Below are 17,825 nucleotides of genomic sequence, written 5' to 3'. Positions count from 1 at the left end.
ATATAAAGAAAAATGACGACACTGAATCCTATTTGAATATGTCTTCTCTTTTAAATAATAATAAAATGTAGTAAAACAATAAGTTAACCCATTTAGGCCTAAAACGCCTGCTACAAAAGGCCTTTTTATGCCTAAATACTAAATAAACCTGAGGTTTTTCAGAACAATATGTCAAAATATTTCAACGCTTATTAAAACCTTAATTTCTCAGGCTCTGTAGCAGATAAAAACATGAGATAAAAAGCATTTGGAAGCTTACTTCTTTGGCTTTCAACTTGACTGACTTGCTAGGGCATAATCTTCAAATGCATTTTTTTTTTAAAAAAATCAATAAACACCAAACATTTAAAAAATTTTGAAAATCAGTAAAGATCTATTTTTATTTCATACTTTTGAGGTACCAAAGTGACAAGTGAACATCACTGAAACAAAGATATAGAAAAAACCCACAACAAAACAGAGCTACTTCTTCTTTACCTAATAATTTCATGTTAAATTTGTTTGTTGTATTATTAAAATCCGAATCAATTACTTCGTCAATATCACTTCCTTCACTTGAGTCAGCTGTGACGGATCGCTAGCACGGTGTTTAAAATTTTCGACCAAAACATACTCCATGTGTCAGGCTTATTTCGACCAATCACAAAGCGTTTTATTAGTCACATTAGTTTAAAAAAAAAAAAAATCCCTAAGCATCTCTGTCACTCACCCCAAGAATATTTCAGCCAATCACAGTGCATATAATTCACCTTTGGCTAAGCCACACCCTAGAATGTAGATTGACCAATCACAGCCAAGAGAGCTCCCACAGGGGTCCGACACTTTTTCCACAGCGCTCCATTGACTTTAACGCAGGCGTCTCATATTTTCGGTCTCGGCAGGCTATACTGTCGGTATATATCCAGGGTATGGATAAGCCCAATGATGTGCGCGCAAAACCCTGTGGAGCTAACCAAAACATCACCGTTACAGCTTAAGTTGCATAGTTGTTGATACGCTATAGCACACGCTGAAGAAATACAACGTTATACGTGCGTAACGTTAGTCCGTTTGCTTCGTAATAACGATTATAGAAGTGAATAGAGACGTACCCAGCTTTGCATGAACAGTGTTGCTCCTTGATATTGTCAGTCCCAGCCTCCGTCTCGATTAATAGGATATGCGGTGGTTCATTTTTTGACTGTATGCTTTCGCCTCTATTTGGATGCCTTGTTGTTCGTTGCGTTTCACTTGTATGTCCTGAATATAGCCTTCGAACGCATATTGCAGCCCCTTTTGCCTACTTCTATCGGACACTTTATTTGCTGCTTTATAAAAGTTTGACAAAAGTTCAGCAGGAAGAGCTGTCACAGCATAAAGCCACGTTGATACCAGAGCCTTATAGATAACCAGAAAACCACAGCCCAGAAGAGAATGTCGGACGTAGCAACAGTAACTAAGGGGGGCGGGGCTTAGCCAAAGGCGAATTGGCCATGTGCCTCGAAAAAGACGACAACGCTCAAAATGACACAGACGCGTTTGCCGGCCTTGATGGTAACTACGCATAGATGCGTGATCCGGTCTGAATGGGTTAAATCGCTGTGCTCTACCAAACTGCTTTGATGAATAAACTTCACATAGAAGTTCCTCTAATACCGTTGCGTAAGTAAGGGAGTCCCTTTTGTACTGTGACTTCTTATCTGCAGCTCCTCTCTTTATTTCATGGCATATTTCATCAAACGTTTACGAGCTAGACTCCGCTGTCGCGTTATTACTCCAATAAGATCTGCCAGGCCGATCCGCTCGCACCACGTTCAACTCGTCGTCGGCCTTCCGGGAGACTACTGTGTGGTCAGTCAATCAGGCCTATTTTTGGCACATATTCACATGAATCCCAAATCCCAGTCTCAGACATCCAATCGTGGTGGCTTGAGCTGGAGATTTGGGGATTTCACAACAGCATCGGTTCTGTTAACAGGCTCGACCGAGGGGCTGTGTGAAGGTTCCCTCTGTTTGGAGGTAGCTGTTCATCTCACTGGTTTAGTAATGCCAGCAGAACATAGTATTTGTGCTTATATTGACAGTTTGGTAAAGCTTTAGTTTTGCCCCACCTCCATGTAATGTATTTCGCCTCAGTGTTTTTTTTTCTCTCTCTCTCTCCATCTGGCCTGCATATTTTCTCTTAAATAATCAGAGCAGTAGCTGACCTCAACAACATCAGTCATCTGACTGCACTGAATTCCAACATCTACCTGCCAATGGCCTCTAACTGCAGACAGCACGTTTCATAATCTCATCTGTTACGAAACGAAGTGAACATGACTGGACACATGTTTATGCACAAATCAGATTTAGCAGTTTACAGATTAGACACACTTGTCCGGTCGGCCTGAGTTTGTCATCGCCATCAGACTTGTTGATGCAGTGGCAGCTTGTCTGACTGCTAGTTGCCCGTTATGTTTGATGTTGTTCGGGCAGCCTGCCTGCCTGCAGTGGCCCTAAGATGATTTGGTTAAAGATAATATTGCTCAAGGATGTCCGTTCATACGCGCCAAAAGCGGCCCGCCAGAGGGTCTAATCTGGCCCGCAGCATGAATTATGTAGAAGACTGCAATTTTTCAATGAAAATAATTGCTATTCCTAATTTGTCCACTGTTTTAGTAAGAGGGTAGCCTGGTCGTTACCATCCTACGTTTCCGCCCGAAATTTGATTTCGGTCTGGCACGTTAGTCTGGCCCAATGTAATAGGAATCTGTCTCCGTAATGGGCGGATGCTTATTTTGAGGTTTAAAATCATTGGAGTTCCCTTAACCAATCAGCAACGTTTGGTAATGACGTATATTGTGCGCCGGAGTTCAGGCTCTTACGCTTACCACTTCCGCTTCCAGTTAAATAAATCAAACTTTTCCCAAAGCCAGTTGGAAGGAGAGCTACGACGTCCTTGCCATTTATAAAATTGACAAGACAAGCCTCTTGTTCTGGTTTTAATTCCGTGATGCTCTCGAGAGTTGAGACAACTTCGCGGATGGCTTCTAGCGTCTCTTCCTCCGTCGCCATTGTTGCTATGCTGTTGAACTACAAGCTTCGCTGGACTACAAGCAACTCGGCAGGCGAGTTCCGCGTCATCACTCAACTGTTCGCTGATTGGCGCGGTTACACGCGAACCACGGAAGTGCAATTTGGCCAGACAAATTTCGGGCGGAAACGTAGGATGGTAACGACCAGGCTAGTAAGAGGGTTAAACAGAATACAACACTGAGACCCCGGACTAAACAGCAGACGCAATATGCCCTTATTTTTCTTAAGGATAGTTTATTAAATGTAAACATTCTCCTAATTAACTTGTTCTTCTTTGCAGTAAAACAAACGTATTCTGTTATGTTACTGGTCCTGCACGCTTGAGATCAAGTTGGGTTGTATGTGGTCCCCAAACTAAAATGAACTCGACACCTCAGCTTTATACAATTTATAAGGACAGCATTTCATAAGGACAAGGGTAATACATTATCATCCCTGCTGCATTGTGAAACCTTCGTTTGTGCAACGGTTTTTATGGTTTTGTTTGGTCGCTTGCAAAACTGACTGAACAGTTTATTAGAGTTGGTTGTTTCACGTGCTCTGCTATTTTAGATTTTTGTTTTTTTGCCTTGGTGCTTTTCTTTCCGTGTTTTATTTGAACTGATGAGCCTCAACAGAAGGCAGCCAGTGTGCAAAGCCGTCATGCAAAACAGCTTATCAAGCCTGTGCAGTGTCCTGTGTGAAGGACAACAGGAACTGGGTTTGAGCAGAAACCGGTGGAAAAAAACACTGGACTTTGTGATCCTGTCATCTAAAAATACTGCGGCCACGCTTTTAGTTTCCATATGCAACAACAGTGACGTTAGCAGATATACCATTTCTGCTTAATTAGCATTCACATCAGTAGGCGTATGGGGCTACCTGTGCCTTCAGTCTACACCGTGAAGAGCTGTTAGATCAACGCATTTACAGAGAATTGATGTAATTGCCATCATTCCACGACGGCGGCAGCAACCGGAAGTGGATGTTTGTTTGAGGAGTAAATAACCATATCCACTTTCTTGGGATTGCCTAAACAGCGCTCCGTGGTGCTTTTAATAGGCGCAGACTGGTTCGGTCATCCGTCTTTGAATTTGACATGTCCCGTTCCCTCCCCTCTATTGCCCATCAACTATAATAAGACATGGAATGGCTGGCAGCCCAAGCTTGCAAAGGGAAGGCAAAACAAAGACGACCATAATGTAGGATGCAGAATAGTTGGAAATATGCGCGTCTTACAGTTGTGTTGTGCATATCATCTTTTGATTTGGCCTACAGTCTCACTTGCCAGTTCATTGGGTGCACCAGAGGAAATTAATTCATCCTAATATAACAGTCCTTCACTAAATCTACGCTTCATGACAGCTGCAATGTTTCAAGTTTATGTTGAAGCAGCATCAGAAAGGTGGTAATTCAACTATATGTGATCATTTTGGAGGATGCAGTTTGTGGCGCTGTTAAACTGGAATGAATAAAACATAAAAACGTTTAGTCTAGCCCACTGACTAAAATGGGAGTTTTCAAAATAATAGAAACACGTATCTGTACAACACAATACAATTCAATAGGACCACAAACCACACAGCTACAAAACTGAAAACACAGTTGAATCAACAGTTCGCTTAAAACCACAATGAAGCTAAGGTCTGCTGCACGACTATTACGTTAAAATGCGTTTGTTTTCACTTTTGTTTCGCTTGCCTAATGAACCGGCAAGTATGTGCACTCCTAGTGCCTCCTTAGTTTGTTTAGTCTTTCTTTTGTCCTCGTGATTTACACCTTCGGGCTGATTTATTTAAGTAATATGCAGCTTTGTAGCCTAGAATCTAGACGCGCCCCTAGCGGCAGCACATTACATTTGCTTCCAGGGGCAGTCTAGTTACTCTCCGTTGACTTGAGATTTCGAAAAATCCAAGATGGACCGGGCCAGTCACGAGTCGGTGGGCGGGCTTAACATGATGACGACTGACCTGCGACCATAAGTTCCGTGAATTACGCGTGAATTCCCCATCCTAGCTAGAACTACCGGAGCGATGGCTGCTGCTAGCGAACAACTTTCTTTCGAATCGGCTTTGGCCGCCACTCTGAAAGACTTGAAGTTAAGCTTTTCTCTGAGAAAAGGAACTCTCTTTTCCGTCGCTCTGACTACGTCACCTTCTTCGTTGCTCCGATTGGTTGTAGCGCTATCCTGTTGCGTGGAGAGGGAGTTTGAAAGACGACCGTTTATCCCACCCCTCCGGTTGAGCCCCGTCTATGGAGAGTGCCGTAGACCCTACATTTAATGTGGGTCTGGCTCGTCAGGCTAGCAGCTTTCACTATTTTGTTTAGAATTTTTCACATCGGCGTCTCTCCTTGAAGGGAGTCCCGTTTTCGGGGGGCCTCACATCAAAACTTTCTCTGACGTATCTTGTGTTGCGGGAGCCTTTCGGGAAGAAAAGTTGGCGCACACGGCGTGTCGTCGCCGTACGAAGGTGCATCCTTCCATTTTCCACCCTGTGGCTGTTGCAAGCTGCAACAACAGGTCTGTCTCTTTGCATAACCTTCTATGAGCACTGAGGAATGCAAACTGGAAAGGGCAGATCCACCGTGGTGCGCACACACACACACACCCCTCCCATCACACTCACACACTAAGTGACTCCCACAAACATGCACTCAGTCACTCCTTATCTTCCCAGCAGCTTTGAGGCAAGGGCTTCCTGACCCTGCTGTGTGTATTTGTGTGTGTGTGTGTGTTAGGTAGAGACTGGGACAGAGCAGCAGGCTGAGCTGAGATTGTGCGACCAGATCTGGAATGGGAGAGAGAGTCACAGTAGCAGCTGCTGCCTTGCATTAAGAGGCTCTCACACTGACAGAGGACAATCACAGGGACATACACACAGAGGACCTTCACTGCTTCCACTGCCTTTTGCTTTGCTGACTACAAGTGATTTGCCCGGCGAAGAGGATAGCGGCGGCGGCGGCGGCGGACTGAGCGCTGCGCCCGTGTATATGAGTTCCCCCTCCTGTCCGATGCGAGGATGAGGATGAGGGAGCTGTCCCTGCGTCAGGACCCTGACCTGAGGAAGGAGTTGGCTCTGCTGGCACGCGGATGTGACTTTGTTCTGCCCTCTCGGTTCAAGAAGAGGCTCAGAGCCTTCCAGCAAGGACAGGCAGGTGTTTTGTACGAGTGTACCCTCTGCTACCCTCCACTACGCAGGCTTCACTGGCCTGTCAGCCAATGGGGGGCAGGTCTATTAATGTTGGCTGGCATTTGCGGGCTTCATGTCGTGGTATTCAGTTTGTGTTATAGTGGAATAACTGTTAAATTACAGTAATTGTTGGGACGAATTAAGAGCTATCTCACATTCTCTGTGTTTTAAACCTTGTGAAACGGGTTTGTTGTGCAATCATGAGATACGACATGTGAGCTTCGGCTACTGGATGGAGTTTCATGTTGTGCGGTGTGTAGTACTCAGCTGCTTCGCCGTCCTCTTTCAGACCACATCATTGTGAATGTGCAAAATGTCATGTGGCTTAGCAGTTGTACTCAAGAGCTCTGCTAGTGGTTAGCATGGAGAGAGGGAGAGAGGGAGAGAGAGCGAGAGAAAGAGGGGGACAGTACAGGGAGGGCAACAGGAGATGTTTATGTCCTTTTATAGCCATGGCTGACACCAACACACAGAACAGAAGAGCAGAGGATCAACAGCATTTATCACGTTAAAAAAGAGCCAAATTATCGCCGCAGAACACTTTCAGTCCCGTTAAATCCACCTCCATAATTTAAAGGCTTTGGTGAGATATTGCTGAAAGTTTTAACTGCCGCAGATGTGATGTTATATGTGGAAATTACACAGACAGACACTGGGTTTGGGTTGTGTATTCGCGTCTTAGCCGAGCACTGTGTGTGTGTGTGTGTGTGTTTATGTGATTAATAAAGGGGCCATGCAAAGCAATGCAGTTAGCATGTTCTCCAATCATGTAAATAGTCTTTAGGCACGAGATGACGACCGAGAGGAAAGCATTCTCTGCTCAGGCTGTTTTTTTTTTAGTAGGCCCTGCTGCTGTGTAGCACGACACAACATCCCTGGCTCCAAGCTTTCTGGCTTTTTATATAGATTTTACACAGCGAGACACACAGTGGAGTTATTGTCAAGGAATGTGGTCTGCTCAGATGTTAATGGTGAATCATATTCACTTTGTATTTCATTAGTTTTGACATGAACGTCTGTGCTCGGTGCTACTCGTGCTGGTTTCACACACCTTTCTTCCTGGTTGGCAAATATCAAATAAGTAAACTGGTGGTTAAACAGCCAGGCTAACAAAGCTAATATATTCTGTCCTTTTTAATTATAAGAATAGAAAGCAATAAATTGGTGGTGCTGGTATTTACATACCACGAACTCCTGACTACTGTACCCGATGTGTGAAGTTCAGACGCGACACATACTGTACATACAGCACAGGCCTGCCCTAATTCTATTTTCTAGGTCTGTCATTGACAACTGTAATGGGTTTCGCTGTTTAAACGCACACAGACCAGTTTTATCTCCTCTCTTTGTTGGGCTTCCCACTACAGACAATCTTAGTTTTCTATAATAACGTCAATAATGGCCGGTATATCATTTACCTAACCTAAAGTAAGGTTAGAAGTTGCAGTTACTTATAAAAATGTATGTTTATTGACTTCTGGATCACTAAGTGAGTCCAGTTTTGTGTGTTTGTTGATCAGAGCCACTACATTGTGTGCAGTTATATTACAGATGCTGTTGTTAGAGAACAGATATGTAGGATATTATAGTTGACAGTGGATATAGCCATTTATCTATTTGTCAGTTCACACTACGGTGCCAAACTTAGGAGTCTTTAGACCATTGAATTACCTAAGATGAGTTCTTCCTGTCACTAATTATTTTACGTTTAGTGCTTATTATATAAAATAGAGTTGGGGCGGTTCTTAGATTATCATATAGACCGGTGTACTTTATAGTGTGACATTAACGAGCGTGCGTAACAAATATTAAGTCAATCACAGATTTTAGCGGCGATTTAAAATGACAAACAATTCCACACACATTAATAACAGTCGACACGTTAATTAAAACCTACCACAGGCTGGCTATTAGAGAGGAATGCCAGCTACAGTGATATCTATTACAGATAAAGGAGATAATGTCTATGATTGCTGAGCAGTCACAACTTATCACCGATGTTGCTTCAGGCTGCCGAGAGGTACGATTACATGTGCTTACTGGAATACCGCCGCTGAGAAGCGTTAGCATCTCCTAGCACCAGTGGCTAACAGTTTGTGTCTCTGTGTTTGTCTCAGGCACAGGTGAGGACGGAGGAGCCGGTCACCACAGCGCTGAGCGAAAGCATTCCCAAGTTTTACTTCCCACAGGGCCGGCCCCAAGCCAACCTCAACGTCGACGGCCTCATTTCCAAAATTGAGAAAATATTTTCCCAATTCCCAAATGAAAGGGCCACCATTGAGGACATGGGGCAGGTCGCCAAGGTGAGAATGGTGATTTGCAGCGCGGAGATTGAGCTGCCACCCGGAACCCCGGCAAATTATTTTCATTAGTGCCGTTTAGCTTCTGACTTTGTGAATGTTTGCTGATTTTTAAAAAACCCACGGAAAAATGATTTACTTGTCCCGGAGGAATGTGAGAAACCGGAGTGAAGAGAGCAGTGACAGCTCGGTTTCCTCTGGGAAGTCTCATGATGCAACGCCGCTTTTCCACCGACAGGATTAGCTCTCGTGTATTTATGAGTTTTACATTACACTATTAAACGTTTTCCTCTTCCCCTTCTCTGCATCCTTGCCACGTGTTGCCTCATCTCTCCTGCCTCCTTGTCTCCTCAGGCCTGCGAGTGTCCCCTCTACTGGAAAGTGCCATTGTTCATCTCAGCTGGAGGCGACAGGACGGGCTTCGTGTCTGTACACAAGTTTGTGGCTATGTGGAGAAAGTAAGACAATAGCTGCTGTTATTCTCACTAGGCCGCTGGTACATTCACTCCCAGCCAAATGGCTCACACAGCCTCCTCCGAACAATGATGACCGCTCACTGGGGGATCACAGACGCTGCACGCACATCTCTGCTATTATGACCTAAACACAAATCACAGCCCTCATAAACCCCACGAGGGAAAGTCGCTATGCATATACAGTGCGTAAATGAAAACATCCCTTTAGTGTGTTTCTGCATATAAAGGAACACCAAAGGGCTTTTATATTGGCGACTGTGTGCTGTTGTGTGCAATAGGCATGCTCTTGTATAACTGTGTGAGCCTGGACAGACCTGGCCTTTGACTTAAACTCATGACTGCACCATTCTTAGATGAGAGGCCGCGACAGACGCTTGCGTATTCTTTGCAATCCCAATTTCAGAATGCGTTAATACCTGTGACGTCCGTTTGTGCTTTTGAAGTAAATGATAAAAAAAGACTCGAGCGAACATAGCGACCAAAGAGGAAGTAACCATCTGTTGTCTCTTTTTTTTTTTCCTCCAGAACTCTGCAGACCTGTCACGATGATGCTTCTAAATTTGTGCACCTCTTGGCCAAGCCCGGCTGCAATTACCTGGAACAAGACGACTTTATTCCATTCCTGCAGGTACTGGCTGCAGCACACCCAGGGAGAGGGGCTGGGCTTGGCAGTGAGGGGTGGCCAAAATTGCGTTGGCTTGGGTGGCGCGAACTGGACCGCCGCTTTTTGGGACTGCCCTGCTGAGGCAGTGCTTTTTCATGTGGCAGAGGACTAATTCAGCGGCGCCACTTTAAGGCAGTAATATAGCGGAGTGCAGTATAGAGGAGGGAAGGGAGATTCCCCTGATGCAGGATTCAGCCTCAGCAGTTATTAGAGGGGGGAGAAAATGGAGATGAAAATGTGTCTCCGGTGATAAACACATTATAGCACCAAAATAATCCCAGAAAACATTCACTCCCGGTTTCATTTATTTGTTTTGTAACGCCGCTTTAATTGAGTATTTCTCACGGTGCGGACTTGCTGCGGTGGCTATTTGTTTTCTCATTCTAGCTGACAGGCGGTTGGTGAGCCACACCGGCCCCACCCTAAACCTGATTCATTTTCACGCTGGCTGGCAGGCAGGCAGGCAGGAGCGGCCCGGTCTGAGCCCCAACACCCGTTAGCATACCAGCAGAGATGCCTCGTGGCACACACGCTGTTTAATTTGTACGGTTCCACTCCGCGAATCGCCTTTGACTGTTTTGATGAATGAAAGGCGGATTGCAGTGGAGTAGATTTGACTGTCCCCGCCTGTTTCCTGCGCCCCGTGATTTATGTGTTTCTCTATGATTTAATTTCTCACAGCGAGAGTCAAAGAGGCACGACGGCCGCCCTGGAACGAGGCCTTTTAATTTCATTGCCGCCTTCGCATTTATGTCAACAATTCTTTCCCTCTGTAGGCAGGGTGAGGGCGCAGAATAAAGCACAGGCGCGATAGCATGTAGCTACAGTTCATTTGAGTTGCAGCACACTGTGTGTCTATATGGCCCGAGGACGAAGAGAAGGTTAACAGCAGTCTCTGGCAAACCTCTTCGTTCCCGCCTTCCCACCACATTTCTGTCAAATTTGAATGACTGAAACTCAGTCTCGAACCGGTTGGCCGAGTGTTTCGTGATTTCAACAAAACATTTTAACTGTATGGCCTCTCCCAATAAGCCTTGGAGCTATTTCTTCACATAGCGCACTTTATAAAGCATATGGCATGACAGAGTGACGTCGTGGACAGTCCCTGGCAACCTCTCGTGTCCCACTTTGTCATGCGTCCCGTCTACCAAAAAAGAAAGAGAAGACAGATGTGGTTCGCCCTTTAGCTCGTCTCCGAAAGCAACCGCATAATTTAAATTTAACATATGTATTTGTTAGCGTAGCGGGCACAGGCATCGGATGTCGCTGAGTTTTGAGTTGTTGTGTTTGTTATGGATATGAAGCGCGTAAACTGCCAACTCGTCTGACTCTTATTTTACGTTTTCAGGATGTGGTGAACTCCCACGCGGGCCTGGCATTTCTAAAAGAGGCGCCGGACTTTCACTCACGATACATCACCACGGTATGCCACCGTGACACACATGACGGCACATTGCAAGCAGCGAGACTTGGCAATTGCACTCGTTAAGGTTTGCTCCGTTGGTTGTTTTTCAGGTGGTTCAGAGGATATTTTACAATGTGAACCGGTCGTGGACTGGGAAAATAACGGGGTCTGAGCTCAGGAAAAGTAACTTTCTTCAGGTAAATCATCACTTTTCTGTGCACTTTTTTTTCTTTTTGTGCTGAAAAATATTGTAAACACTTCCTTCCTTCAGGGTACATGTCCCTAAAACTGTTTGTAATTTGTATTTTATAATTTTATTTGTGAAAACTCTGTACCGCCAGTGGGGTGTGTGCTCAATTAGAGTGAAACTAAGAAATCTAAAGCATGGTTCTACATCAGAGCTACGTCATAACCCGACATACACCTCCCCAGAAATGTGACAAGAAGTCGTGGTGACGCACGCAGAAACAGCTGTGATTGGTTCCATATATACTTTCTAGTCTACGTATCTAAGCAGCTGGACAAGCACAAAAAAACATTCTCCCTCCTTCTGCCTCCTACATATCATCCACTACTCAACGTCTTTGCTCTGCGTTTCTTTGCACTGCAGTAATTTTGAGTTCAAAAATCGCTCTCGTCCAAAATTGCTAAACTCCAAAACGAGCCTCCTAGTTCCAGTCACCATTGTACACAGAGAGAATCAACATTAACGTTTTAGTGGCTAAATCACAGACACCAGTGCACAGGTTATCTCCTGTATATATCCAGTATAAACCAAGCTTAAATCTATAAAGTCTATTTCATACTTTCTTTCTTCCTGCTGGTCAGAATGTGGCGTTGCTGGAGCAGGAAGAGGATGTGAACCAGCTGACAGAGTTCTTCTCCTATGAACATTTCTACGTCATCTACTGCAAGTTCTGGGAGCTGGACAGTGACCACGACCTCTACATAGACCAGAAGGACCTGGCACGGCACAATGACCAAGGTGCGCCAACACACACACACACACACTCACTCGCTATCACTCCAGACTCGATTGTTGTTTTTATTTCTCTTAGCGTCGTGTCAAGTCGACGCGCTTGGTGCGAAAAATACATCAAAAGACGCGGGACGAGTCTTCGACCTTGTCAAAGCTAAATCGACTCTCCTTAAATCTTCCCGCGACTTGACGGCACGGCGGATGAAAGATGAAACTACATGTAACAATTAGATTCGCACCAGGATTACTCCTCGCGCGCAAACGCGTAGCCAGGGGAAAAAAAATAAAAGATTTGACGCTTTCTCCCCGCTCACTCCACGCCACATGTTCTTGGTTGATGGCAGGGGAAATGAGACACAAGATCAATAAGAGCAGCGTATATACTCTGCTCCAGTGACGCCATGTCTGGAACAATTTCTACCGCTATATGGTCAAAATGATGACCGGAGGATTTATGGCATTGTCAAGATAAAGAAAAGAAAAGTAGCTGCACTAGCCAGTCTGGATTTACAGCCTGTGAGAATGGATTACATGTGTTGTGAAAGAGCCGCGCAGCAACTGAAAGAGCTGTTGTCTAAGAGAGAAAAGACGTAGTCCGCTCCCAGACTGGGTTGTAACCTCTGCTGTGTACTTTTCCAGCCATCTCACATAAGATGATTGAGAGGATATTCTCAGGAACAGTAACAAGGTAAGGTGGAAATGTCACTGAGTTTAAAAAGAAGGCGGTGTCGCCTCCGCCGCTGCTGGTTCTAATGTTTTCGTTTATCTCACCAGGGACAGACGGGTGTATAAGGAGGGGCGGCTTAGTTACGCTGATTTTGTCTGGTTCCTCATCTCTGAGGAGGACAAGAAAACTGACACCAGGTATCTTGAAACTCAAACGTCTTCCAAGTTTCCGCACCTTTTATGTCTTCACTAACCTCTGCCGCCCACCTTCTTCGTCTCCGTTCAGCATCGAGTACTGGTTCCGCTGCATGGACCTGGACGGAGACGGCGTGCTCAGCATGTACGAGCTGGAGTACTTCTACGAGGAGCAGTGTCAGAAGCTGGAGTCCATGGCGATCGAGCCCCTTCCCTTCGAGGACTGCCTCTGCCAAATGCTTGACCTTGTCAAGCCTGAGGTCGAAGGTCAGACCTGTTTTACGTTCATACTCCCCCTCAGAAGTCCTGACGGGTTGCACTTTGTCCGCGGTCCCAGCAGCAGATACACGTATACGTTTTCAGGTCAGGGTATTGATCACTAGCTGAGTGAACAGTTTTGGATGAGACCGCCTGCCTGCTACCAGCTGCTGGAGTCATCCACACTGTCAACAAACCCCCCCACCACCACCGCCTCGCCAGCACTTAGCTCTTCCACTGTGTTATTTAGAACATACTAGTAGGTACTATTCAGCTGCACATGTTTATTAGGGCCGGCCACAGCAAGAATGTGACCCTCTGGTGGTGCGGTGGTATTCTGTGTAATAATGTAACATGTAATGTGAGATCTAACAACTTCTTTACCGAATGTCTGAGATGTTTGAGATGGCTAAAAAGTCTGTTAAATTTTCATGACGACGGTGAGACGTTAGATCTGTATTACCTGCAAATGAAGCTGTAGATGGAGGCTGAGGTTTTGTTTTAAATGGCAGGCTTTATCCTCTCTCTCTCTCACACACACACGCAAAAGCAGAAGCAAACATTTTTCACCTGTACATAAACATGAAAAATAATCCGTTACGTAAGACATTATCTGTTGGGACAGACGTACAGTGTGTTTATTGTCGGGGGAATCTATTTGAGGACATAAAATTAGTGGCAATTTGCCTTTGGCACTAGCCCCGTGTCTTAACAGAAGGTATGAAAGACAGTCAGGCAGGCGAAGTAAGCTTGTGTCGGCCCCCGCAGCACATGTTTTTAGACGGTTTGTCTTGGTAAAGAAAGAATTATCCTCTAGATTCTTTAACGATTAGTCAGGTAATTGTAAAAAGACAAAGACAAAGACAGTTGTAATATCTTTGTCTTAGGATAAACACACTTAAAATCCCTAATCAAAGAAAAGAGGTAATACATTTTGTTATTTAAAATCATTACAGATGAAAATGACAAATTAATAAATAGAGAAAGTCACTGGTTGCAGCTCTACTTGGATTCTTAACTCCTGCAACAAGATGAGGGAGGCTGTTAGGTGTTTAATAGTTCCTATAAACCAGCAGTGAACGGTCTAACCTGCATTTGAGAAGCTAACCCTTGACCCTTATTTACCCCGTCCAGGTAAAATCACCCTGCGCGACCTCAAGAGGTGCAAGCTGTCCCACATTTTCTTTGACACCTTCTTCAACATCGAGAAGTACCTGGACCACGAGCAGAAGGACCCTTTCTCCGTTATACGGGTAAGGCGGGAGTCGAACCCGAACCGATACCGCGACTCGTTTTCCTCGCCAAGAGGTCAAGCGGATCCCGTAACCCTGACGTGTTTTTTTTTTTTTTTTTTTTTAAGGAGGCGGAGACGGAGGGGCAGGAGGTCTCGGACTGGGAGAAGTACGCAGCGGAGGAGTACGACATACTGGTGGCCGAGGAGGCTGCCAACGATCAGTGTAACGATGTGTAAGTGTGGTCTTTTTATCTCAGTGCTGCAACTAAACAACAGCCAGTATCCTCCTACTAATGCATCTTTATTTATATATTATATTCACATTGAATTATACAGGAGACGGTAGCGATATGACACACTGAATGTATGCTAACATTATGGCAAATGAAAGGTACATCCACATGTGAGCCACTTAGAGTCACTTTAAGTTGCTATTAGCTGTTAGCAGGAGCGAGCTGCTTGGTTCATGTGTTTTAATTTCACCGTAACGTTTGATAAACAAGTGCCCCGATATAGTAATTACAAATATTTATCCTGATTATCTACCGGAAAACCGGTATAGTGTTATTATTAAATGATTAATTAGGTTTTAATGAGCATTTTGTCTGACAGTGAAGGTTTGAGTAGTTGGAGTTGAGGTCCAGTTGATTTCAGCCAGTCTTCATAGAGGACTAGCAGAGCCTGCCGCCCCCCCCCCTCCCGTCCTAAGAGGATAAAGTCCAGCAGCAGAGCCCCTCTGAGAGTGAGTCAGTGATAAATGAGGCTGTTGACAGCTATGTTGTGTGGCGGTTTTAGGAACACCACCGACTCCTAAAGGCAGGCTGCTAACCACAGCAGGTAAGACACTCAGGGTACCAGCAGAGACTTCTCCTCCTCCTCCTCCTCCTCGCTCCTCTCTAGTCCTTCACCCACTCCTAGCTTCTACCACCCCACCACCCTCTCCCCCCCCCGCCACACACACACACACACACCGACCCGAGCATACCGTTGACAGAAGGTAGTTGTTTGTCAGCCGGCACAGTGTCGTGTTTATGTGGCCACGCCGTGGAGCTGGGGGTCTGTTTTTGAAACCAGACGGCTTCTGTTTTTATCCTTCCTCTATTTCTGCCTCTGTCCATGCCTCCGTGTGGTGCTCCTCCGTGTCCTTTCCAGCCGCACTGGTTTGTTCAGAATTGTTTTGGGAAATGCATTTATTGGCCTTCTTGTTGAGAATTAGATGAGAGGATTTGAAGTCTGTTGCCGAACTCAAAGCCACAACCATCCGTCAGCTAGCTTAGCATTAATAGTCCACCAAGCATCACCTCTAGATATTGTTTATTAGCTATTTGCGGCTTGTTCGGTTAATTAATTGGTTTATTTCCCATATAAGCACTGTCTCCAATTGACAGCTGCAGGCATGTTGTCTTCAGGTTGTCCATCTTTCAGGGCTTTCTGTTCATACAATCATACAGATAATTTATGCAGCGTTTCCTTTAAAGACTTGTTTTTCCAACAAGATAAACACTTGGTGGCACTAATTCTCCGCTCTGTTGCAAACAAATCAGGAAGAAGAAGAAGAAGAGGACGCAGCAATATAATAATGTAATCACCAGACTGTCAAACAAACCTCAAAGGGTGGAAACTATTTCTGTTTGTTTTTGCGCAGCCTCATCACCGTCAGCTCACGTGTTTTCCGCCACACGCTGCCAGTCTTCGTGCTGAGCTGAGCTGAGCTAAGCTAAGCTAGCTGGCGTAACTCTCTTCATCACACTCCTTTCAAGAAGGCGAATATGTTTTCCTCCACTGTTTCTGCAGCGTAATAGTCCTTCCATCCACCACAGTGTTACTGCTGAGTGCGTTTGAATGACTATATCATGCACCTTGTTTGACATTTGTTATTTTACACAGGAGTTTTTGGCTTGGTGTGATCATTCCTCTTGTTCACACTCTCTTCAGAGGAGTAAAAATACACCACCTTCAATTCAGTTTAAAAATATTATTTTGTGTCTTTCTAATAAAAAGACGAGGCTTGATGGCTACCTAGTTGGAAAATCCTCTTTTAAGTGAGAATAGTTTTTGTGTTTTGAGTCCAACTCAACCTGCTAAAGCCTCGTCCTCATATCAGCTTCATGGACTAAAAAAAAACATAGGAAAACGTTTTCACATGAAACAAAGACTAGATTTTATCTGGGATCAGCGGCTGCTATAAACAGAAGGAATGATTTCAACGAGGAAAAAAGCCTCACACAGGCTCCTGATTATTGTTTTTAGAAGAGCTATCACATTTTAAATCTCCCTTTTCTCCCTCGGTCCGTGTAGGTATGAGAATCCTTTGAGCCCACTGGGGCAGCACATCTCCAGCGACCTGGGTCTGACCAAGAGACACTTCTTTGAGATCCCCAGTCCGCACTGCAACCTGGACCTGGACGAATACGAGTACGAAGACGACTTTGAATGATGCTTGACGCGTTGCTGTTTTGTTTTGTTGTTGGTTTTTTTTTAGTTTTTTTTTTTTCCCCACGAGCCTGCTGATCACCTCCCGCTCCCAGAAGTCAAAGAGCTTGTGTTGGTGGTTGAATCACATGAACCCAGGATCACGAGATCAGGACACTTCGCTTCACTAAACACAGTAAACCAGAGGACTCAGCTGAAGCACTGAACAGTTGGAGAAACGGGAAATAAAAATAGCTCTTGGTGCAGACGGTAGATGTTTTTATATATATATATTTTTTTGTTTTTCACACTTCACCACCAGCAGCATGTTTTCGACCTTTGCTCCCTCCACACGAAATAACAGGCTGTTTTTCTGCATGTAATCTTTCGCATCAATAATGTTCAGAGCGAGTTCTGCTGTGTAATCATGTTCACATGAGCCACATCTGTTAAAAAAAAAACACTCGGAGCTCACCGAGCCGCCTGGACGGGGGGGGGGGGAAACCGCGCGCCGGGTCCGATTCGGGTGCCGAACTTATTGGCTGATGTTACATTCCTAACGGAGGGATTTCTGTGAGTCAAGAAAAGTCGCTGTAGATGCCAAAAACGAAGCCACCGTGGAGCCTTCTGTAGACACGAGCACACAGTTCACACGCAGCGTTTGTTGTACAGGTCTATATTAATGAGTTTAATGTATGTGTGAGATGGGCTTATAAATTATTAGAGATGAATTTATAAATGACTGTAAATATTTATTTTTGTGCTTGCTGTGTTGTAAATGATTTGGGCAAGTGTTTTAGACAGGTTTTGTTTTTTTTTCTATGTCACAAAGTGCGCGTAAACTGAACGTACTTTGACAAAAAGAACAAAAGGAAGCATTTGAAGATGTTTTGCTTTTTGTTAAATTAATAATAAAGCCTTAGTTAATGGAGTAAACTGGGAGGTTTCATGTGGTGCATCCGGTTAGTATGACGTTCCTAAAATGTTAAAATAAAGTTTGGGGGTTCGT

General features: G+C 44.8%; 1 protein-coding gene across 4 annotated transcripts in view; it reads left to right on the top strand.

Moving 5' to 3' along the window:
- ppp2r3b (protein phosphatase 2, regulatory subunit B'', beta) overlaps positions 1-17,745 on the top strand; it is a 23,483-nt gene extending 5,738 nt beyond the window's left edge. For 2 of the 4 annotated variants that reach the window (XM_084545101.1, XM_084545104.1), the window contains 12 exons: positions 8,345-8,530; positions 8,882-8,985; positions 9,529-9,631; positions 11,016-11,090; positions 11,183-11,269; positions 11,901-12,057; positions 12,691-12,739; positions 12,826-12,915; positions 13,004-13,179; positions 14,305-14,423; positions 14,531-14,637; positions 16,703-17,745. In XM_084545101.1, coding sequence (XP_084401227.1) covers positions 8,345-8,530; positions 8,882-8,985; positions 9,529-9,631; positions 11,016-11,090; positions 11,183-11,269; positions 11,901-12,057; positions 12,691-12,739; positions 12,826-12,915; positions 13,004-13,179; positions 14,305-14,423; positions 14,531-14,637; positions 16,703-16,841 — 1,392 coding nt within the window. In that variant the 3' untranslated portion in view covers positions 16,842-17,745. Of the gene's footprint in view, positions 1-5,556; positions 6,189-8,344; positions 8,531-8,881; positions 8,986-9,528; positions 9,632-11,015; positions 11,091-11,182; positions 11,270-11,900; positions 12,058-12,690; positions 12,740-12,825; positions 12,916-13,003; positions 13,180-14,304; positions 14,424-14,530; positions 14,638-15,199; positions 15,242-16,702 lie in introns of those variants that run through there. The other 2 variants (XM_084545102.1, XM_084545103.1) reach the window with 2 other exon arrangements.
- Positions 17,746-17,825: the final 80 nt, after the last annotated feature.

The sequence above is a fragment of the Chelon labrosus genome (genome assembly GCF_963514085.1).
Source record: "Chelon labrosus genome assembly, chromosome: 5".
In the NCBI taxonomy this organism is placed as follows: domain Eukaryota; kingdom Metazoa; phylum Chordata; class Actinopteri; order Mugiliformes; family Mugilidae; genus Chelon; species Chelon labrosus.
This window is presented reverse-complemented; position numbering and strand designations above follow the sequence as displayed.